The sequence below is a fragment of the Ovis aries genome, chromosome 1 (genome assembly GCF_016772045.2).
Source record: "Ovis aries strain OAR_USU_Benz2616 breed Rambouillet chromosome 1, ARS-UI_Ramb_v3.0, whole genome shotgun sequence".
NCBI classification, from domain to species: domain Eukaryota; kingdom Metazoa; phylum Chordata; class Mammalia; order Artiodactyla; family Bovidae; genus Ovis; species Ovis aries.
The window spans coordinates 296729-317206 of NC_056054.1; the positions used below are offsets into that span (position 1 = coordinate 296729).

At 58.6% G+C, this 20478-nt stretch overlaps 1 protein-coding gene across 3 annotated transcripts in view; it reads left to right on the forward strand.

The window, feature by feature from the left end:
* Positions 1-20478, forward strand: part of THAP4 (THAP domain containing 4) — a 35221-nt gene that overhangs the window by 8570 nt on the left and 6173 nt on the right. For 2 of the 3 annotated variants that reach the window (XM_027966791.3, XM_027966795.3), the window contains exons 3-5: positions 12158-12317; positions 13508-13617; positions 14242-14345. In XM_027966791.3, coding sequence (XP_027822592.2) covers positions 12158-12317; positions 13508-13617; positions 14242-14345 — 374 coding nt within the window. Of the gene's footprint in view, positions 1-5771; positions 5829-12157; positions 12318-13507; positions 13618-14241; positions 14346-20478 lie in introns of those variants that run through there. The other variant, XM_027966796.2, reaches the window with a different exon arrangement.

A 20478-nucleotide genomic window follows, 5' to 3' on the forward strand; every position in this document is an offset into this window, starting at 1 on the left:
AAAAAGAATATCTTTCAAAGATACAAATCTCAAGAGGATCTTACTTAAGACCAACTCTGTAGAAGAAACCAAAATATTGGACGGATAGGAATTTTGGAATTTTGGACCATTGAAGGTGAATCTGCACCACCAAAAAAAACACAGTGGGGAAAAGACAGAAAGGAATCTTAAATGAATGCAAATGCAGGAGCCCCCAGCCCCGCCCTGGTGAGGGCCTGGTGGGAGGCGAGCCCTGCAGGCCGCTTGGCCGGGGTCCAGGCACACCCCAGGGATGCCGGGCAGGTCGGCCCGCGGGATGCCTCCTGCTTGCAGTCTGACGGGCACATAGGCCACGTGTCCTCGGAGCAGCAGTGCAGAGTCATGTCCCTGTCCTGAAGCTCTGCCTGCCTGCTGACGCTGCCCCTCCCAACCCTGCGGCCACTGGTCTTGGGACTGTCTGCAGCTTTGCCTCTTCAGGAGGGTCCCGGGACTGGGAGGGCAGACACCGTGAGCTCGGGCATGCAGCCTCTTCAGGCTGCTTCCTGCACTCAGCAGCATACATGCAGAGCTCCTCTGTGTCTTTTTATGGCCTGATAGCTCATTTCTTTTTTTATCATTGTTGTGCCTTTTTTTATATTGAGTTGAAATATAAACAACAAATGTTTACCGGAACAGTCTGCGCCTTCAGTGCAGTGGCGTTAAACCCTTGCACGCTGCTGCACAGCTGTCACGCTGGCCATCCTGCAGCTCAGTTTGCATCTGAGACCGTCCCTATGCGTCAGTGTCCTCGCCTCGCCCAGACGCCAGCAGCCACCATTCTGCTTTCTGTCTCTGCAATTTTGACTCGTGTACATGAGATCACACAGTATTTGTCCATCTGTGATTGGCCTCGTGTCCACAAAGTACGTCCATGTTGTCGCATATTATAGAATTTTCTTCCTTTGGAGGCTGAGTAATATTCCACTGTATGGATGGACCACATTTTGTTTATCCAGTCATCATACAGTGGACATTTGGGTTATATTAATTGATTTTAGATTGGTGAACTAGGCTTGCATACTGGAATAAACCCAAGTGATCATAGTATATATGTATTTTTTATGTTGTTAGATGGTGTTTGCTCATGTTGAGTTTTGCATCTGTGTTGATGAAAGAAATCTGCAGTTCTACTTTCTTTTCATAGCTTTGTCTCATTCTGACAGTAGAGTGGTTCTGGCTTCATAGACTCGTTTAGAAGGGGTTCCCTCTGCTTCTCCCTTCCAGAGGAGATTGTAAAGAATAGGTAACATTTTCCTGAGACGTTTGATAGAATTCACTGATACTCTAGAAGGCCATCTAGGACTGATGCTTCCTGCGGGTCAGTGATTCAGTTTCTCTGATATAATAGATATAGGCCTGTTCAGATTATTTCTCCTTGTATAAATTTTGGTAGCACTGTCTTTCAAGAAATTGATCCATTTTACCTAAAGTATCAAGTTTGTAGGCATAAAGTTGTTCACAGTCTCCTTTAAACAGTTGAACGTCTGTGGGATTTCAGTGGAGGTTCCTCTTCTATTTATGGTGTGGCAGTTTGCGTTTTCTTTCCTCAGTTAACTCAGCTAGAGTGGTACAGCTTTATGGACCTTATTGGAAAAGCCGGCCTTTTGTTGATTTTATTTTCCTGTTTTCAGTTCCAGTGGTTCCTGCTCTCTTTTATTTCCCTTTTCTTCTGCCTGCTTTCAGCCTAACCGCCTTTCCTTTTCTGCTTTCCTAAGGTGAAGACTTGGGTGATCGATTGCAGTCATCTCTCTGTTTCTGAGCTACGCGTGCAGGTGTGACTGGCTGCCTTTGTTTCCCTGTTTTCAGTTCCGTGGTTCCTGCTCTGTGTTTTCCGTTTCTTGCGCTCGCTCTCATGCGCTCGGCTTCGCTGCCTTCCCTTCTGTGCTCTCGGCTCCCAGTGCCGCTCCCTTTCCAATACACGGTTCAGCTCCATGCGTCTCTCTCCCCCCGTTGCTGCCGCTGCGTGCCGCAGATTCTGGTAAGTTGTGGTTTTGCAGTTTCATTTCCATCCACTTTTTCTTCTGTTTCTCTTGAGACGTCCTCCTTGGCCCGCTCAACGCTTAGAAGGGTCTTGTCTAGCCCTCAGCTGCTGGTGGTCTCTCCGCCCTCTCGCTGTCCCTGGCTCCGGGTTTAGCCCCGCTGTGCTCTGAGGGCGGCCTTGTGGGAGCTGGGCTCCGTGCGCGTGCTGGCTGTGTTCTGCGACCCCAGCAGGAGGCCTGTCGCGCTGAGTGGCTCTTGTGAGCCTGCGCCTGAGCACGGTGTGTGTTCTACTGATGTTGCCTGCAGTAGCGGTTAGTCAGGGTTCTTTGGAGAAATGGAACCAGTAGGCTGTCTGTGAGTATACGGAAGTTTTTTACAGGAATTGTCTCCCACAGTTACGGATGGCAAGCTGGAGAACCCGGAAGGCTGGTGGGGTGATTCAGCCCGTGCTCCAAGGCCTGGGAGGGGGTGGGGAAGTCCTGGTCCACCTGGAGGCCCCCGTGCAAGCAAAGCGAGTCTGCCCCCCTCCACCTCTCTGCCCTGTGAGGCCCTTAGTGCCCCCGGCGTGCGAGGGCCGCAGGCTCACAGCGCCCCGTTCAGACGCTGACTTGCTCCTGGAAGCCCCTCACAGACACCCCATGAAACAGTGTCCCGCCAGCTGGCTCAGCAGCGCCGTAGCCCAGCCAAGCGGACGCCTAAAACCGGCCGGCGTAGTGGTCCGTGACTGGGGCGCTCGTGTGCGCCCCGCTGGCGGCCGCCTGCGAACCTGCCCGTTCCTTGCAGCGTGTTGGGGTCTCCCACTGTGACTGGATTTGAGCATTTCTCCTTGCGGTCCTGTTTCTCCTTGTCTCTTGCTTTGATGCTGTGTTGTTAGGTATGTAAGCGTTGAGAATTATTACACCTTCTTGGAGAACTGCCCCCTAGCTTGTTATGTGATGACGCTGTTCTGTGTCCTCGCCGATTTTTCTCGCCCTGATGTCTGCTTTCCAGCTACTCCAGCGGTCCGCGAGTCTTGCTGGCTGGTGCGTCTGTCTCTGTGTGTGAGGCGGGCCTCACGGCAGCGTGCAGCGGGCCGTCGTCTGCAGTCTGCTGCAGTGACCGCCACCTCTGGGCGGGGCGCCTCGGGCCGCTCCAGCGCCCTCTGGGCACTGCCTCCCCTGGACTCCCGCCTGCCCCGTTTGTATCTGCTTGCCGTTGGCTTCTTGCGTTTTGCTCCTCCTTTCAGCCTTTGGTTTCATTCGAGCGTTTCGCTTGATTTCTCTCCCTTCTTAGCGTGTCAGTTATGCTGGTTTTTAGTAGTCGTCCACAAGTTCACACTGTCCATTTACCGCCAACCTGTGTCCACTTCAAACAGCTGCGCTGCTTCATGGCCGCGCGGGCGCCTTGACAGAGGGTCCCAGCTCCTCCTCTCGGCCCTGAGGACCTGCGGTCATTTCTCCCACTTACTGCTGTCCTCGCCCTGGTACTGCCAAAGATTTGAACGAGCCTCTGTCCACTGTGCCAGTTAAGAAAAAGAAGCATCTCATCGCTCCCTGCGTTTGTTCCCTCTCCGGTGCCCTCCTCTTTATCGAGACTCGGGTTTTCTGGCCGGTATCATCCTCCTTCCCTCTGCGGCACTTCTGGCATTTCACGCAGGGCATGTCTGCTGGCCGCAAATCCTCTCAGTTTCTGTTTGAAAAGTCTTCATCTCCTCTTTCCTTGGGAGGGTCGGGTCACTGGATGCAGGCCTCTGCCCTTGTCCAGCTCGCATGTCTTCCGAGGAGCAGTTCATTGTGGTTCTCAGCGTTCTTGCTCTGCAGATGAGGTTGCCCCTCTGGCCTCCCTCACGGTCCTCCTGTCTCAGGCCCGCTGCAGTTCAGGTGTGACGCGCCGAGATGCAGATATTGTGGTATTGGCGGTGCTTGGTGTTCTCCGAGTTTCCTGGATCTGCAGTTTGATGTTTATTGTTGACGTTGAGGAATTCTCAGCTCTTTTTCCTTCACACATCTCTCTCTATTCTCTCTCCCTTCTCGTCTGCATGGACCGCTTTTTATTGTCACAGGTTTCCCTGATACTCTGTTCTCTTTTCTTCTTTCTGCATTTCAGTAGGGGAAGCTCTTACGGACAGGTATTTCCCACCCCTCTTTCCTCAGCCCTGCCGTCGGCGTTTTTCATGCTTTGTCCACGTTCCCTCTCTCTTCTTACGTCACGTGTCTGTTCTTAGACTTTATCTGCTTTTCCCATTAGAATCCTTAGCATATTAATCACAGTTACTTCAGATCCAACTCTGAGAATTCCAGAATATCTGCTCTGCATCTTCAGACTCTTCTTTCTTGCCTTTTAGCCTGCCTTGTATTTTTGTAGAAAGACGGACGCGGTGTCATCAGGGAACTTGGGGCAGGCGGGCGCGTGGCGCGCGCGTGGGGCGCCCTGATGGGGGCTGGACCCCGGTCGCCTCCCGCAGCCGCGCTTGTCAGCGCTTCACGTTCTTCTCGTCCTTGCTTGCTTCCTCCTCCTTGACTCTGGGTTTCTCGAAAGACTTTTCATAGAGTCTGTGCCTTGCGGCACTTTCCCCTGTAACCCTGTTGTTATGCTAGAGCCCTGAGGAGTGGTCTGGGGGAGGGGAAGCATTTCTAATCTTCTGATTGAGTTCAGCGTTTTAGTGGCTGGTGTTCCCGGGTCGTGACCTTCACAAGTGTTTCTTCCCTTCCTCTCCGCTCCTTGGGTGAGACCAGGGGCCAGTGTGGGGAAGGGCCTCCCCACCCCGTGAGATGATCTGGGAGGTCTTCACACCACAGCCCAGGCCCTTGTTTTGGAGAAACAGGGCTTGCGGCCAGGGACTCTGGTGATTTCTTTCCTTTCTTTTCTTGCTGTCTCTGGTGAGAACCAGGCGGGTTCCTGGAAGTGAACCCCAGGACACTGTGGGGCCCCTGGCCTGGAGTCCCGTGCAGCCTGCCGTCCCCATGAGTTCTAATAGTTTCTCAGTCGAGACTTGGATTAACTAGATAACCAACGATAACGTTTATCTGCAAGTAATAATAATTTGGACCCTTTCTATTATGTCGTTTGTATTTTATGGAAGATATACTGTATTTCCTGACATATCCTGTGTTCCTCGGTGTGCATGGGGGCCTTTCCATCTCCTGGGTGATGAAGCGAGGGCCTCGCCCTCATTCCAAGGCAGCAGCTTCCCCTGGGTGCCTGTCCGGGGGAGCCAGCCGGACCTCCCGTGCTGCATGGGCCCTTCGCCTGGCACAGCCAGCGCTGCTGGGCCGCCAAGGCTCTCCACCCTGCCTGTGCCCTGGCGGAGAACACTGGAGTCTTGCAAGGCGATAGTGGGGTGCGCAGTGCCTCAACGGCGTCTGGCCCTGGGTCCCGGTGGACAGATCTGCTTGTTTCCTGCCCTGGGGGCCGTGGGCCTCTGCTGACAGGTGTGCCAGGAGTTTCCAGAATGTGTGTTCCAGAAGCAGCTTTCCTGCAAGCTGGCTGCACGAGCCACCGTGCTGCACGGGCCTGTCCCCGCTGGCCAGCAGTGCCGGTCAGAGGGCCAGGTCCACTCCTCAGTCTGCCCAGGCGGCTGGCCCTCTGGCCTGGCTGACTCTCATGAATTCGCCTCGGCTCCGCAGCTCCTCTCAGCTCGATGGTTTGGCTGTCTCGGGTCCCCCTTTGTTTCACTTTGTCCTGAAGAGGCCCCTGTGTTGTGGAACTACAGTTCCCAGCATGCCTCCTGCAGGCTTGGCAGTTGCTTCCTGCGAGCTGTTGGCAGCCAGGTGCAGCGTTTCCCGTGTGTTGGCAGAAAACAACCTTGAAGGACCTTGGCGGCGCCTGGAGTATAGGAAGCTTAGGGATGGGTAAGCCTGCGCTCACTGTCCCAGGCCCTAAGATGAACGCTTAAATTCCTTGGAGAAAATTTAAATGTCTGATTCTGCGTGTTGGTTGAGATCTTAATGAAAGAAAAGTGAGACTAGGGACACAGCACGTAGAGGCCTGTCTGATTTGCTGAAGAGGTTGGAACGGCAAGTCGGCCGGCCAGACGCCTGTTTGCCGCGCCTGCCCTTTGTCTGACTTTCAGTCTGTGCTGTTTTCGCCTCTCTGGTGAAGTGCGGTCAGGGTGGAACGCGCAGGTCTTACGGGCGGCGCTGGGCGGCGCTGGCACGTGTGTGGGCTCGTGTGCCACGGCATTCGGCTTTCAGGAGCCTCGTGTTGGTCTTTCTGTCCTGCAGCACTTGAGGGAAAACACGGGGCGGGCCCGTGGCCCAGAGTCGACCGCGATTCCAGGGGGCAGAGCGGGTGGGAAGCCAGCGGGACCTGCCCAGGCTCTGTTGTTCTGGCCCGCGTTAAATTCATTGCAGTTAAGAGCCTGTGATGGCAAGCGGAGAGGACTGGGTCCGAAGTGTCTCGCAGAGCAGAGCCGGACGTGGGAGCCTGTGGTTGTAAGCGTGCGCTCGGAGGGCACCAAGGCTCTCCTGACGGCCAGCAGCGCGCTTCTGCCCTTCCACTCCCGCCGCACACGACTCCTTCCGGCACTGAGAGAAGCACCGGCTTAGCCACGTCTCCCCGCGCTCCGCCCAGAAGGCCTCCTTTGCCCCCGCGCTCCGGGCGGCACTCCGCCCCGCGGCCGCTGCCTGGGCTGGGGTCCTGCGCCCTCGTGTGCGCTCCTGCCTGCCGGCCCGTGCGCCCTCGTGTGCGCCCCTGCCTGGGCTGGGGTCCTGCGCCCTCGTGTGCGCCCCTGCCTGGGCTGGGGTCCTGCGCCCTCGTGTGCGCTCCTGCCTGCCGGCCCGTGCGCCCTCGTGTGCGCCCCTGCCTGGGCTGGGGTCCTGCGCCCTCGTGTGCGCTCCTGCCTGCCGGCCCGTGCGCCCTCGTGTGCGCCCCTGCCTGGGCTGGGGTCCTGCGCCCTCGTGTGCGCTCCTGCCTGGGCTGGGGTCCTGCGCCCTCGTGTGCGCTCCTGCCTGCCGGCCCGCGCACAGTGCACGAGGTTGGGTCTCTTGGAGGCTGGGCTCCCAACCCTCAGCAGTCGCCCAGCCCACTCTTCCCGAAGCGCCCCCACCCCCCGTCCAGGGGCCGGGCCTCTAGGGCTTCTGGCCTGTCCTGGGGGCTGCGTCCACCGTGGTTCCTGTGGCCGCGCGGCCCCCAGCACGCCAGCCGCGCCGGGCTCGCGCCACCTCCAGCCTGTGTAGTCTGCAGCCTCGCTCCTCGTGCTCTGGTTTTGGGGCTCTTCGGGCTCCTGCCTCCACCTCCCTGGCCCCCACCCCCTGAGCTGGTCAGTTCCTCCTCTCGCCCTGGCTGTGGCTTGCATGCCCAGCTCCTTCCCTGCCTGGGCCCCACCAAGCCTTGCGCAGGGTGGGTGGCCTTTGTGTAGACCCAGCCCAGGGCCGAGGTCAGGGAGCAAGATGCGGGGCAGGACCAGTGTTCGTGGACCTCCACACACCCATCTCCTTGTCCCGTGACCCTGTGGTGTGAACAGCCCAGTTGGGGCCGGCCCCAGGACCCCCAGCCCAGCTCTCCTGGGACCAGCTAGGCCCTCCCCTTGGGGAGCAGCTGCCCCCATGTCTGACCTCCCCATTCAGGAGCAGCTGGAATCCTATCCCTTTAGAGCAAGAGTCCCCAGCCTCTCGGATCTAATGCCTGGGGACTGAGGTGGAGCTGACTTAATAATAGCAGAGATAAGTGCCCAATACACAGGATGTGCCGAGCCATCCTGAAGCTGCCGACCCTCCCCTCCCTGCCCAGTCTGCAGGAGACCTGTCTTCAGGGGACACGCGGGCGCCGGTCCACCCGGCTCCTCCCAGCTTACCTCTGTCCCAGGACAGCCCCTGCACTCTGCTGGAGTCGCTTATGAAAACCTCTCTTGCCTCCAAGCAAAGGAGCCTACAGTCGAGCCCCTCGGGGCATCTTTGATCCGCCTTTGCTCCATGCCCTCCGCCGTCCAGGCGCTGGGGTTCCAGTGAGTCCCTGGGCCCCCGGGGCAGCGGAGAATCTGAGCAGGCAGAGCTCAGGGGCTCCGCAGCCCTGCGCTTCCGCGGACCTGCCTCAGCCATGTTCTTGCACGCGCCCCAGCAGGTTCGTGGCTTGTTCCCGCTGCGCTTGCCAGGCAGGCGGGCTCACGGGGATGAGGGGCTGCCGGCCTGTCCTGCTCTGGGCGGGCAGCACCTCTCTGTCCACAGCAGCTCCCTGTGCGTCTCCAACAACCCCGTCTCCTCGCGCTCCGCTTGGAAACCCAGCCGAGGCGGCTGCAGCTTCCCTCGGCGCTCTGGGAGCCGTTGGTTCGGGCTGCAGGGGGTCTCTGGTGCCAGCAGCCTCAGGCTCTGGCTGGAAAAGGGAGGGGGTGAGAGGCAGAGAAGGCCCCCACCCCCTCACGGGCCACGGCCGTGCGGCTCATGCCGGCACCACTGGGGTGAGGGCGTGTGAGGTGCCGCAGCCTGCCCCTCTGGTGTTAGTGTGGGCACGTCTTTAGGAGTCGGGGGGTGTAACCCCGACACCAGCGTTTCTGTGTCCTTAAAACACCAGACCCGGGGCGGCCCTGTGCTGCTGTGACGCGGGCAGAGGGCCAGGGGGCGGCGCCTGCTCTCTTCTGAGGCTCGTCTGCTTCGTGGCCATCTCGCTGTGAACAGCTTTACCGCAGCGGTCACAGGGACGAGACAGAGCTGTGTGCGGGCGAGCCGGCAGCCCGTCCTCTTGTGCCTGCAGCTCCCCTGCCGGATCCACATGCCTGTTCCGGATGGTTCCAACCAGTGGAGGCGTGGCACCCATACGTTTCTGTGTCTGGCATCTCTTTCTTGACTTGTTTCAAAGAACGTCTGGACCGTTTTAATTTCTAGTCTCGTTGCATTGTGATTGGACGGGGAAGAGAACGCTTCAGTTTTTGGAAGTTACAAGTGCTCTCTGACCAGTTAGAAGTCAGTCTTCATGGGTCTTTCAGAGGAACTTCATGGAGTGTTCTCACTTCAAGCTGCGAAGCGTGTGTCCTCAGGGTCGCCTCATCCGTTATGCTCTATGCGGAGTTATTTCTGTTTCGTTATTCGGATCCTGCGTGCTCGCACGTGGAGAGGCGTGCAGGAGTTTCCTGCAGTTTCTCTCTGTCGCCCTCTGCGCGTCTTCAGTAGCTTCTGCTGTATAAACGCTGCTGCTGCGTCTGGGGCCTGAGTGTCCACAGACGCCTCCACGGCGACCGTGCCCCGCGTGCTGCGGGGCCGCTCCGCATCCGCTTGTGCGCGCTGGGCCTGGCCTGCCTTCTGCCTGATGTCGGGTCCTGATGCCTGATCCCGGCTGTCTGCCTTGGCCCCACCTTCTGACCCCTTTCCAGATTACTTCAGCTGCATCTCTTGTTGACAGCAGACGTTGAGGGTCTTGCTTTGAGATTCCGTCTAAGCAGCTGTTTCTTCTAACGCGTGGCCCCGGGTGCGTGGGGGTGCTGGCTCTCTCACCATCTATGGTGCGCCTGCTCTGCTGCTTTTAAAGCGAGTCTCCCCTGCGGGATCTGCTCTCGGGCCGGCAGCCTGGAGGCAGTGGCTCGGGAGTCGGTGGGCCCGGCCTGCTCCCCGGCACATGCTCCTCCTGTGCAAGCCGAGCCCAGCGCCCGCGCCTGTTTGCCGCAGCTGCTCTCACGTCTTTCAGTGAAGGCTCGTGGTGACCTCTTAGCAGATTTCACGGCACAGCATCCCCTGAGTGTTGAGCGCTCCTCTCCAGTGCTATCAATGGGGACATGGTGTGCGTTCCCACCTAATTTAAATTTTCTACTAAATGCGTCAAAAAGGTGAAGGGAGATGAGTGAAGTTAGCGTTGATAAACTATTAAACTCAATATTGTATGAAACGTTTGAACATGTGGCCACCAGTACTTCAAGATTGCTGGGGTGGGTGAAGTTCTGTATTTTAGGGTGAGGTTTTGAAATCCCACAGGGGGGTCTTGTGCTGGAAATGCGTCTCGGGAGCAGCCGTGTTTCACAGGCTCGGTGTTGGGTGTCGGGAGGAAGGCTGTGGGGACCCGCCTGCCTTCCCCGCCTCCGGGGAGCCACCCCCTGCAGCTGGGCTGCGCGCTGCGTAGGTCTGGCCCCCCTCTCCCAGGCATGTTTTCCAGGCCTTCCTCGTGGAGCTTCTTGCTGGCACTTCCCTCCTCTGAAACCAAGTCACGCCGTGTCTGCGTGTTCTGTTGGCCTCCCGACATGGGAGGGCATTCGGGGCGTTCTGGGTGAGCTGTGTGTTCAGGCCTCGGGGCCGCGTTTCCGTCTCTCTGGGGCAGCTTCCAGGGCCGGAGGGCTGCCGGCCTTGGTTTCCTGCCCTTGCCGCTGCCCCCCTTGCTGCCGCGGCCGTTGCTGCCGCAGGGCCGCGTCCTCCTCCAGCTGCTTCCTGCAGCCGGGGGCCAGGGCCCTTCCGGGGGCTCGGCCGGCCTTTCCCCGCCCCCCCGGCCCGCCAGCCAGGGGTTCGTGCTGCGCCTTCTGTCCCTGAGACGCCACCCTGTGAGCTCACTCCCGCGTGTGCCCCCGGCACGTGTGCGCACCTCCCGTCAGCTCGCTGCTGAGTTCCTCTCCGTGGGTGAGCGTCAGCTGCGTCACCCAGAGGAGCGAACAGAGCCATGTGTTGCCAGAGATCAGAGCAGCGGGGTCTGCTGGCCCTGAGACCGCCAAGTCCGAAGCTCCTGGTCTTTACTTCCACCAGAGGTGGTGACTGCAGTCCTGATTTCGGTTTTTCTTGCTGTCTAAACGTGAGAGCGTTGTCAGTCAGCTCCAGCGTCACCATCCTCAGCTCTGACTTTCCACGGGCGATTTGGAAAGGGAGTCCTGGGGGAGACAGCCAGGCTGGAGGAGGAAGGAATGTGCCCCACCCCCCCGCCAGGCCGCCCCATTGTTGCCTGGGGATCTCAAGTCGGAGGGGCCACCCTGCCCTCCGCCCGCCGGTCCTCGAGCCCAGCCCCCTGCGCGCCGTCCCCAGCGCTCTCAGTCAAGGGCGTTGCTTCTCCACCGCCAGAGCCCTCTGAGCTTCCCACGGTCATTCTCCCAGACCCCATTCCAGCAGCAGTCACAGGCCGTGTGATCTCAGGAGCCAAGATGCTTCCAGAGCACACGTGTCCCCGAGGTGTGTGTACACCTGAGAGGTGCTTCTGGAGCACACGCATCCCCGAGGTGTGTACGCCTGAGAGGCGGGTTCCTTTGTGCTGGCGTCTGGGGCTTGTCAGAAGCTGCCATTCAGTAGTGTGGTCCGAGGTCTCCCTGGGGTGCGGGGTAGGACTCCATGCTCCCGCCGCGGGGGCCCAGGTTCGACCCCTGATGGGGGGCTAAGATCCCACAGGCCCCGTGCTGAGCAGAGAAGAAGTGTGGCCCCTGGCGGGCTTGGTGGCACCCGCCTCTCCTCCCCTCTCCTCTCCTCTGTGTCGTGTGCACTGTGTCTGCCTGAAGACACTCAGTCTGAGGTGCAACCACGTGTGGGAAGCCGGCGGACTGGGAGTCAGACCTCCTGTCCCCATGCCCGGTGGCCCGTGCGGGCCCAGCCCCACCTTCCCACGGCCTCAGGGAGTCCCACGGGCCAGAGGACCCCGCGAGCTGGTTTCTGGAAAGCCGCTCAGCAGCACCTCCACCCTGACTGCGGGGGTGTGGGGCCTGGGCGCCGAGCAGAGTGGTCTGTGCACCCACACTCGTCTGTGGTCCCGTTGCCCACCTGCCGCCGGCCCTCGAGGCCGGCTGTTGCCCTCCCCCTCAGTGGCAGGGCCCTTTGGTGCCCACGGGTAGCAGTCTCTGCCCGGTGCTGCCGCCGTGGGCCCCGCCTGGTGGGCAGGGTGTGCCCTCCTGGCCCAGGGCCCCTGTCGTGCTGCCCACAGTCTCCCCCTGCCTTCACCCGCAGCGCCAGGCTGCCATGAGGGGGCATCCTGCCCAGCCCGGAGGCTGGCGATGCTGCCTTTCCAGCCCCCTCTGAGGCCCTGGGCCCCTGGCCTCCCCCGCCACCCTGCCATCCTCCACGTCCCGGGAGCTGCAGGCTCTGGAGTTCGTCCAGCAGGACGGGGTCTGCTGCCGGCGCGGTCTTGTTCTCCCCACCAAGAGAGGACGTTGAGGCTCATGTTGGCTGCTGGTGAGGTCAGGCCCTGCGGGTCAAGCTGTGATGACCAGGGCCTGCAGGTACATGGTGTGCGGTCCACGCCAAGCTGCCCAGGACGGCCAGCAGCAGTCGCTGACGCCCCTCTCTGTCCACAGAGCCCCCCAGGATGAGCCCCATGGTAGAGCCGCTGTCCTGGATGCTGGGCACCTGGCTATCAGAGCCGCCGGGAGCCGGGACCTTCCCAACGCTGCAGCCCTTCCGGTACCTGGAGGAGGCTCACATCTCGCACGTGGGCCAGCCCATGCTCAACTTCTCGTGAGTGCCCGCCCCGCCCTGCCCCGCCCCACAGGATGCGTGCCCGCCCCGCCCAGAGGATGCGTGCCCGCCCCCAGGGACAGGCTGGAAACACTGAGCGCAGTCTCAGCTTGTTAATGCAGACGGGAAGCACGCATGGCGCCCTGTGGAGATCAGCCACCCCAGGCCTCGCTTTCCTGTGGTCCTACCCTGAGCCAGCCAGGGTCTCAGAGAGGCTGGGGGATCACGGGTCTCAGAGTCTGACCGGGCCTCCTGCCGCTCTCGGGGCGGGGGGCAGCTTAGAGCAGGGCGCCTGGGTGGGTAGCACCGGCCGGGGGTAGCTGAGGAGGTACTATCTCGTACCTTTTCATTTTATTCTCGACTGCAAGGGTGAGAAGAAAGAACAGCCTGCGTATGAACCAAGAGGTGGAAATGCTGGGTCGCGTGAAGCAGAGCCTTGAGCCACAGCCTTTTAGCGGGACTCGCGACCAGCACCCATTAGCCTCCTCTTGGCACTGGCCGCTCAGTGGCTGCCGTTACCAGAAAGGGAGGAGAGTAGGGCTTCTGGTCTTTTTAATCAGATAAATAAAAGGTGGCGTCTTGCTTTGGTCAGTGTGATACTGTGTGTGCAGGCAGGCAGTGGATGCCTTTCTCGTGAGGGGTCATGCTCACAGCGGGGGTGTGAGCCGGGCCCCTGCCTGTCACATACTGTCAGCAGGGGCTTCCCACCCGGTGCTGCTGAGCCCGCGGGCTGTGAGTCGTGAGCCAGCGCTCAGGCCGAGGCTTGGCGCTGCCCCTCAGCTGTGGGCCTGCAGCGGAGATGGGGTGACGAGATGCGGACTGCACCGTTCTCACACATGAGCCTGTGCACCCCTGAGCAGGATCCTGGCTTAGCGGCGGGAAGACCGCGTGGGGAGGATGGACTTGACGGTGTTGGTCGGGGCTCAGACTGAGGAGTGTGGGAGGTGCTGGCGGGCCCTGGGCGGGCACGCCCTGCGGGAGAGCGGGGTCCAGGCAGGCCTTGCAGCGGGAGAGGAGACCCGAGTGAGCGGGGGCCGTCCCCATGCTCCCCGTGTCTCCACTGTGTCCTTCACGCGTCTGTTCCGTGTGGCGCCTCACGTCCGCTGGGTGAGGAGAGGGTGACCCGCCGCGCCTGCACGTGCTCTGCTGGGCACCGGGTGCTGGGGCTCCACTGTCGCTTCCCGGTCCAGGTTCAGCGCCTTCCACCCGGACACACGCAAGCCCATGCACCGGGAGTGCGGCTTCATCCGCCTGCAGCCGGACACCAACAAGGTGGCCTTCGTCAGCGCCCAGAACACAGGTAGGCGCCTCCCTGGGCTGCCCCCGCTCGCGCCCTGCCCGGGCCCTGTGGGCGCCTTTGGGGTGGGGAGGCGGCGGGAGCGTTGCGGGAGGCCCTCTGCAGGAGCCAGCTGGTTCCTGGCTCAGCGCTCCCGCTCATGTCTGTGCGAGCCCCACGTCTCCTGTGCCGGTGGGCCTCCGGGGGGACCTCGACCAGGAGTGAAAGTCCTGTCTGGAAGTCTGCTTTGCCCCGGGAGAGTTCACCAGGTCCATGAGTTCAGACCCTGCCTGCGTCACCCTTATCTCCCTCACTGGCTCAAGTGAGCGCTCGCTTCCTGAAGCTGGTAGGCCAGCAGGGCCAGCCGCGCTGCCCTGGGGGTTGGCGGCCTGGAAGGTGGCGGGGGCGTCCCCTCCTCTGGCCGCACACCCTCCTGTCAGGTCTCTTGGGAACAGGAGTGCAGGGTCACCCCATACGTCACCGGCCTCAGCAATGGGAGGAGCAGTGTCTTCCCTCCTGATGCCTGGGGGTCCTCGCAGGCGAGGGGCCATGGCTGCTTCAACAGCTGCGGCGTTAAGATGGATTGAGCTCTGGGCTGCAGAGGTGGGCGGCTGGCGCAGGCCACGGGGCTGACATGTTCCCTTGCAGGCATCGTGGAGGTGGAGGAAGGCGAGGTGAACGGGCAGGAGCTGTGCATCGCGTCCCACTCCATCGCCAGGATCTCCTTTGCCAAGGAGCCCCACGTGGAGCAGGTGAGCCACTGGGCCCGTGGCTCCAGCTGGAGGGGCGTGTTGCGCTCATGTGCTCGTCCGGGTGCTCGGTGCTCAGGGCTGCTGCCTCTGCGCTGTCCGCCTCCTGTTGGTTCACGGTGGGCTCTCACGCCCCGTGGACGCCGCGCTGCCATTCGCTGTGTGGGTCTCGCGCCAGCCCGCTGTTTGCTGTGTCCTGCGCGTGGGAGCACGCCTGCCTCTCTGTAGGGGCCCCTCAGGGTCTCTCCGTAACACTGTCCGAGTCTGGGTTCTTGCTCAGGAAGGTGTTTGCTGCTGCAAAGTGATCGAGATTCCCCTTCCATTCCTGGTGCTTTCACAGCTTCCCTTTCCGCGTGTGGCCTGCTCGTTTCTCTCAGATCTGTGGTTACATGGTAGGTAACCAAAGACGCCCCAGGTGGCCGAGCGCGCCGGCACGGGATGTCAGCAGGGCGTTGGGACCTGGTTGCATGTGTTCCAGTAGACCCTTCAGCACCCATCACGGAGGCCTCCGCGGTGCCGCGGTGAATGCTGAGTGCCCTGTAGCTCGTCACCACGGGCGCTGGGGCCAGGCCGCAAGCGGAGGCTGTGCTTCTGGCTGCCGAGTGGCCTTCCGGTCCCTTGTGGTGTTAATTACATTTCGTGGTGGCTGAGTGTGGCTCATTCAGCCTGCGGGCTCATTTGCCACTTGGATTTTTTGTTTCCTGACGTGAACGTTCAGATCCTTTTCCTTTTTCTCCGGTGGATTGTTTGCCTTGCCTTTGAGGTATAAGAGTTTGCTGTATACTCTGGACACAGGTCCTCCATCAGTAGATGTGTCAAGACTGTGTTCTCGACTTAGGGCTTGTCATTTCATTTCTTTAGCAGACGTGTTACTTTTGATGAAGTTTTGTGCCCAGGCATTCCTCTCACAGGTACTGTCTCCTGTGGCATCTTAACGTTTTTGCCTAGCACAGGCACAGACTTGCACCAGTGTTTCCTTTAAGAATGTTTGCAGTGTTCCCTTTTACGTTAAGGTTTTGATTTGAGAATTTATGTTTTTCTGTTGTAAGAGGTAGGGGTCAAGATGCTTTCATTTCTTTTCCCAGTTGTTCCAGCACCATTTTTAAAAGATTAGCCTTATCTCATTGAAGTGTGTAGATTTACCGAGGACCCCTCGCCGTGTGTGTGGCTCTCTTCCTGGACGCTGCCCTGAGGGTGTGCAGTCACCTCTGCAAGACCCTGCTCACCAGTTCTCTGGGGGTGTGCCTGGGAGTGGGGATCTGCGGGCATGAGGCCGACTCGGTCAGTGATGTTCTGAGGACCCACTCTGCCCTCTCCCGCTTCGCCTGCACCATCTTAGGTCCCCATCGGCACTGCGCGGGGCTCCGGCCTCTCTGCGTCCTCGTCAGCGCTCACTGTTTCCTGGGTTGGTAGGGGCCTTCCTGGTGGGTGCCAGGTGGCCTCTTGGGGTTTTGGTCTTCATCTGCCCAATGATACTGATTGATTTTCATGAATGCCGGTTCGGTTTTTCTTCATTGGCTATAAATTGGTGCCCAGGAAATTAGTGCCAAATCCAAGGCCATTAAACCTGCCCTGTGGTTTCGCCTAAGAGTTTCACAGTCTCAGCTTTTCGAGGCTGTGGCTTATTTTGAGGGTGCTGCCTCACTGTCAGGTAAGGGTGTGGCTTCACTCTTTCGCATGGGGACACCCAGTTTTCCAGCACCATCTGTTGAAAAGACTGTGCTTTTCCCCTTGCATAGTCTAATTTTAGGATAGATCTTTCTATTTCTACAAACTAATCGTTTGCGTTTTGATTTGAATTTTGTCAACTCTGTAGGTCTCTTTGGGTAGTATTTATTATTAATGATGCCAAGTTTTCCAGTTCATGAACACAGACTGTGTTTCCAGTTATTTGTGTCTTCTCTAATTTCTTTCTGGAACGTTAATGCAGTTTCCTTACACGTGTCTCTCACCTCCTTGGTTAGTCCCTGAATTTTCTTTCATGCTACTGGAAATAGAATTGCTTTCCTAATGTCCTTTTTGGGCTATTCACTGCTAACCTACAGAAATGCAGCTGGCTTCTGTGTGTTAACTGTATCCTGTTACTTGCTGAATTCACTTACGAGCTAATAGTTTTGTGTGTGGAAGCCTTAAGATGCCATGCATGGCCCATCTGCAGAAATGGTCCTGCTCCCTCCTTTCCCGTGTGGCCCCTGTCGTGCCTTGCGCGTCGCGCCGGCTGGACTCCAGTGCTGTGCAGCAGCGTGGAGAAGGCGGCAGTGGGCGTCCTTGCCTTGGTCCTGGCCTCCAGGAGAAGCCGTCAGCCTCTGCAGGGAGCACAGTGTCCCCTGGGGGCCTTTCTCGTGCAGCCTTTTATCGTGAGGACACTCAGCTTTGTCAGACGCTGTTTTGCGTCAGTTAAGATGACCCTGTGGCTCTTCTCCTTCGCTGTAGCTCTGTGACACGTCCTATTGCCTGATTTCCACATCTGGAAGCATCCTTGCTTGCATTCCAGGAATAAACCACACTTGGCCGCGGTGTGTAGCGCTTTCACTACCCGGCTGAGTTTAACTTGCTTATTTTGTTGGGGATTTTTGCTTCGGTGTGCGTAAGGGATGTTGGTTTGCAGTTTGCTTGTTGTCCGTGTCTGGCTTTGATATTAGGGCAGTTCTGGCCTCTTAGAGTGAGTTAGGAAGTAGTCCCTCGTCTTTATTTTTTTACACGGTTTGAGAAAGGTGGGTTTTTTTTGACTGTGCCGGGTCTCAGCTGTGGCATGGGGGATCTCGGGTCTCCCTTGCAGCATGCAGGGACCGAGCCTAGGCCCTGGCGCTGGGAGCGTGGGGGCTTTCACCGCCAGGGACGCCCTGGTGTCAGTCCTCTGCACGTTTAGATCACTGACCTTTCACCACGAGGCCATCAGACCTAGGGCTCTCCTTTGTCAGCAGGTTTTTATCACTGTCCCGTCTCCGCGCACGGTGCAGGTCTGTTAGGGTCTCTCTCCCTTCACGGTTCAGGCTTGGTGGGCTCTCTGTTCTCAGGGGTCTGAGCCTGGTCTGCTCATATGCGCTGGTAACCCTCGTTCCTGCCCACGTGGCAGCAGAGCGCCCAGTGCAGTCTCTGAGCTGAGCAGTGTGAGTCTCCCGTCTGGTGCGCAGTCTCTGAGCTGAGCGGTGTGAGTCTCCCGTCTGGTGCGCAGTCTCTGAGCTGAGCGGTGTGAGTCTCCCGTCTGGTGCGCAGTCTCTGAGCTGAGCGGTGTGAGTCTCCCGTCTGGTGCGCAGTCTCTGAGCTGAGCGGTGTGAGTCTCCCGTCTGGTGCGCAGTCCCTGAGCTGAGCGGTGTGAGTCTCCCGTCTGGTGCGCAGTCTCTGAGCTGAGCGGTGTGAGTCTCCCGTCTGGTGCGCAGTCTCTGAGCTGAGCGGTGTGAGTCTCCCGTCTGGTGCGCAGTCCCTGAGCTGAGCGGCGTGAGTCTCCCGTCTGGTGGGCAGTCCCTGAGCTGAGCGGTGTGAGTCTCCCGTCTGGTGCGCAGTCCCTGAGCTGAGCGGCGTGAGTCTCCCGTCTGGTGCGCAGTCTCTGAGCTGAGCGGCGTGAGTCTCCCGTCTGGTGCGCAGTCTCTGAGCTGAGCAGCGTGAGTCTCCCGTCTGGTGTGCAGTCTCTGAGCTGAGCAGCGTGAGTCTCCCGTCTGGTGTGCAGTCTCTGAGCTGAGCAGCGTGAGTCTCCCGTCTGGTGTGCAGTCTCTGAGCTGAGCGGTGAGTGTCTCCCGTCTGGTGCGCAGTCTCTGAGCTGAGCAGTGTGAGTCTCCCGTCTGGCTCTCTTTGTCCACTGAGCTAAAGCTGTGTCGTTTTTGTCGATCTTTCTGAAGAAGCAACTTTCGCTCAGTTATATTCTGTTCTCTACTTACCTCTGCTCATATCTTTATTATTTCCTCACTTCTGTTAGCTGTGGGTGTTAGTGTCTTCTTATTTTTCTAGTCCCTTAAGTTGTAAAGTGAGATTATCGACTGGAGATCTTTCTTCATTTTAAAAATGCAAGCGCGTGGCGTATGCATTTCCCGCTCGGCACTGCTTTTGCTGAGTCCCTTCAGTGTTGATATGTTGTGGCTTTGTTCTCAGTCATCTCAAGCATGTTCTGACTTCCCTTCTTCGGTTTCTTCTTTGATCCTCTGGTCCTTTTGAGTGCTGTTTGATTTCCACGGGCTTGTCATTTCTCTAGTTTCCCTCTTACTGATTTCTAATTTTGTCCCATTGTAATTGGAGAAGATACTTTGTATGATGTCTGTCGTTTTAAATGCATTGAGGGTTTATTTTTCACTAAACATGTGGTGTGTCCCGGAGCTTCCTGGTGGCTCTGATGGTAACGAATCTGACTGCAAGGCAGGAGACCCAGGTCCAGTCCCTGGGCTGGGAAGACCCCCTGGAGAAGGGCATGGCCACCCTCTCCGGTATTCTTGCCTGGAGAATCCCATGGACAGAGGAGCCTGGCGGGCTACAGTCCATGGGGTCACAAGAGTCAGACGCAACTGAGCGAGCGGCCGGCCTCCGCGTTTCAGGGTTGCCCTGGAGCAGCGCCCGTGCGCGTGAGTGGCGCGTCGCGCTGTGGGCACAGCCCGCTGCCCGCCCGTGGTTCCGCCCGTGGTTCCGCCCGTCGTGCACACTGCTGCCGCCCCGCCCGTTTCTCCCTGTGGTTCTGTCGCTTTGCGCTCCGCACATCTCCCTGCTCTTGGAGCCCGTGACTAGTGCGGCTGCCCGTCTTTGCCTCTCGTAACCCGCTTGTCCGCTTCGTCTGAGGCTGGTATAGTTGCTCTTGCTGTCTCTTCGTGACTGCATGAAATGTCTTTTTTTCCATCATTTCACCTTAAGCCTCTTGGTGTCTTTGGATCTAATGCTGGTCTCTTGTAGACAGCATGCTTTTGCCCATTCTTCCAGTCTCTGTCTTTTGATTGGAGAGTTTAACCATTTACATTTAAAATAACCCCTGGTAATGGAGGGACTTCTGTCATCGTGCTGTGCTTTTCTGATATACCTCATGGCCTTTTTGTCCTTCATTTCCTGCATACTATCTTCCGTGTCCAGTTGATTTTCTATGTTGAAATGTTTTGATTCCCTTCTCGTCTCCTTTTGTGTATACACTGTGGATATCTCCTTTGTGGTTACGGTGGGGACCGCATGTGACTGGCCTGAAGTTGCTGTGTAGCCGCTCTCGTGCCTCACTGTGCGTTTCCCTCTACTGACAGCTTTGTCTGTCTCTCCAGGTCGTGTCCGCTGTCCTTGCATTTCGCCTGCAGGACCGCGTGCAGCGTTTGTTGCAAGGCCATCTGCTGGGGAGAATCCCCTCAGCTCATGGCCTGAGGACGTCCTGATGGCTCCCTCCCTTTAAAGGACAGTTGCACTGGACACAGGGTTCTCTGGCGACAGCGTCCTCTCTCAGGACTTTGCTTGTGTTGGCTCACTGCTGCTGGCCTCCAGGCTTTCTGGCGAGGGGCTGCCAACAGTGTGAGTGAGGACACCCTGTCTCTGACAAGTTGCTCTTCTCTTGCTGCTTTTGAGATTCTCTGGTTTGGGCTTTAGATTAGGTTGTGTGTGTCTGTGTGTGTCAGAGCTCATCCTGGTAGTGTTCCCTGGGCTCTCTGCAAGCTTCTGTTCATAGGCCCAGCTTGGAGAGGCTGCAGTCCAGCCCCGACCGCCTCAGGAAAGGCCGTGTCGCAGTAAAGCGAGGTGCCCAGGATCTCTGCTTCCCCGGTGCGCACAGTGACTCTGTGCAACAGCGTGATGTCTGAGCGCATGCGTATGCCTCACTGCTAAAAATGCCGCCATCTGACCCTCCAGCAAGTCATAGCTGTGACATCAGAGGTCCCTGATCACAGATACCACCGCAAGCTCCATAATAATGAAAAAATTTGAAGTGTGAGAAATACTGAAAGAGAAAACGTAACCAAAGTGAGCAAATGTGTTTGGGAAGACGGCTTGAGGTCACCACAGGCCTCCACTCGGTCAGACGCGCAGCACCTCCGAGACCTGCAGATCGGCCGCCGCATCTTCCCGGCCTGCCTTCCCTCTGCTCCGGCAGCCGAGCCTGTCCGCCGCCACGTCTACTGCTGCGTCTGCCTGCTCGGCCGCCTCCAGGCCCCTTGGGTGAACTTTTTGTGTAACCGTCTCTTCAGCC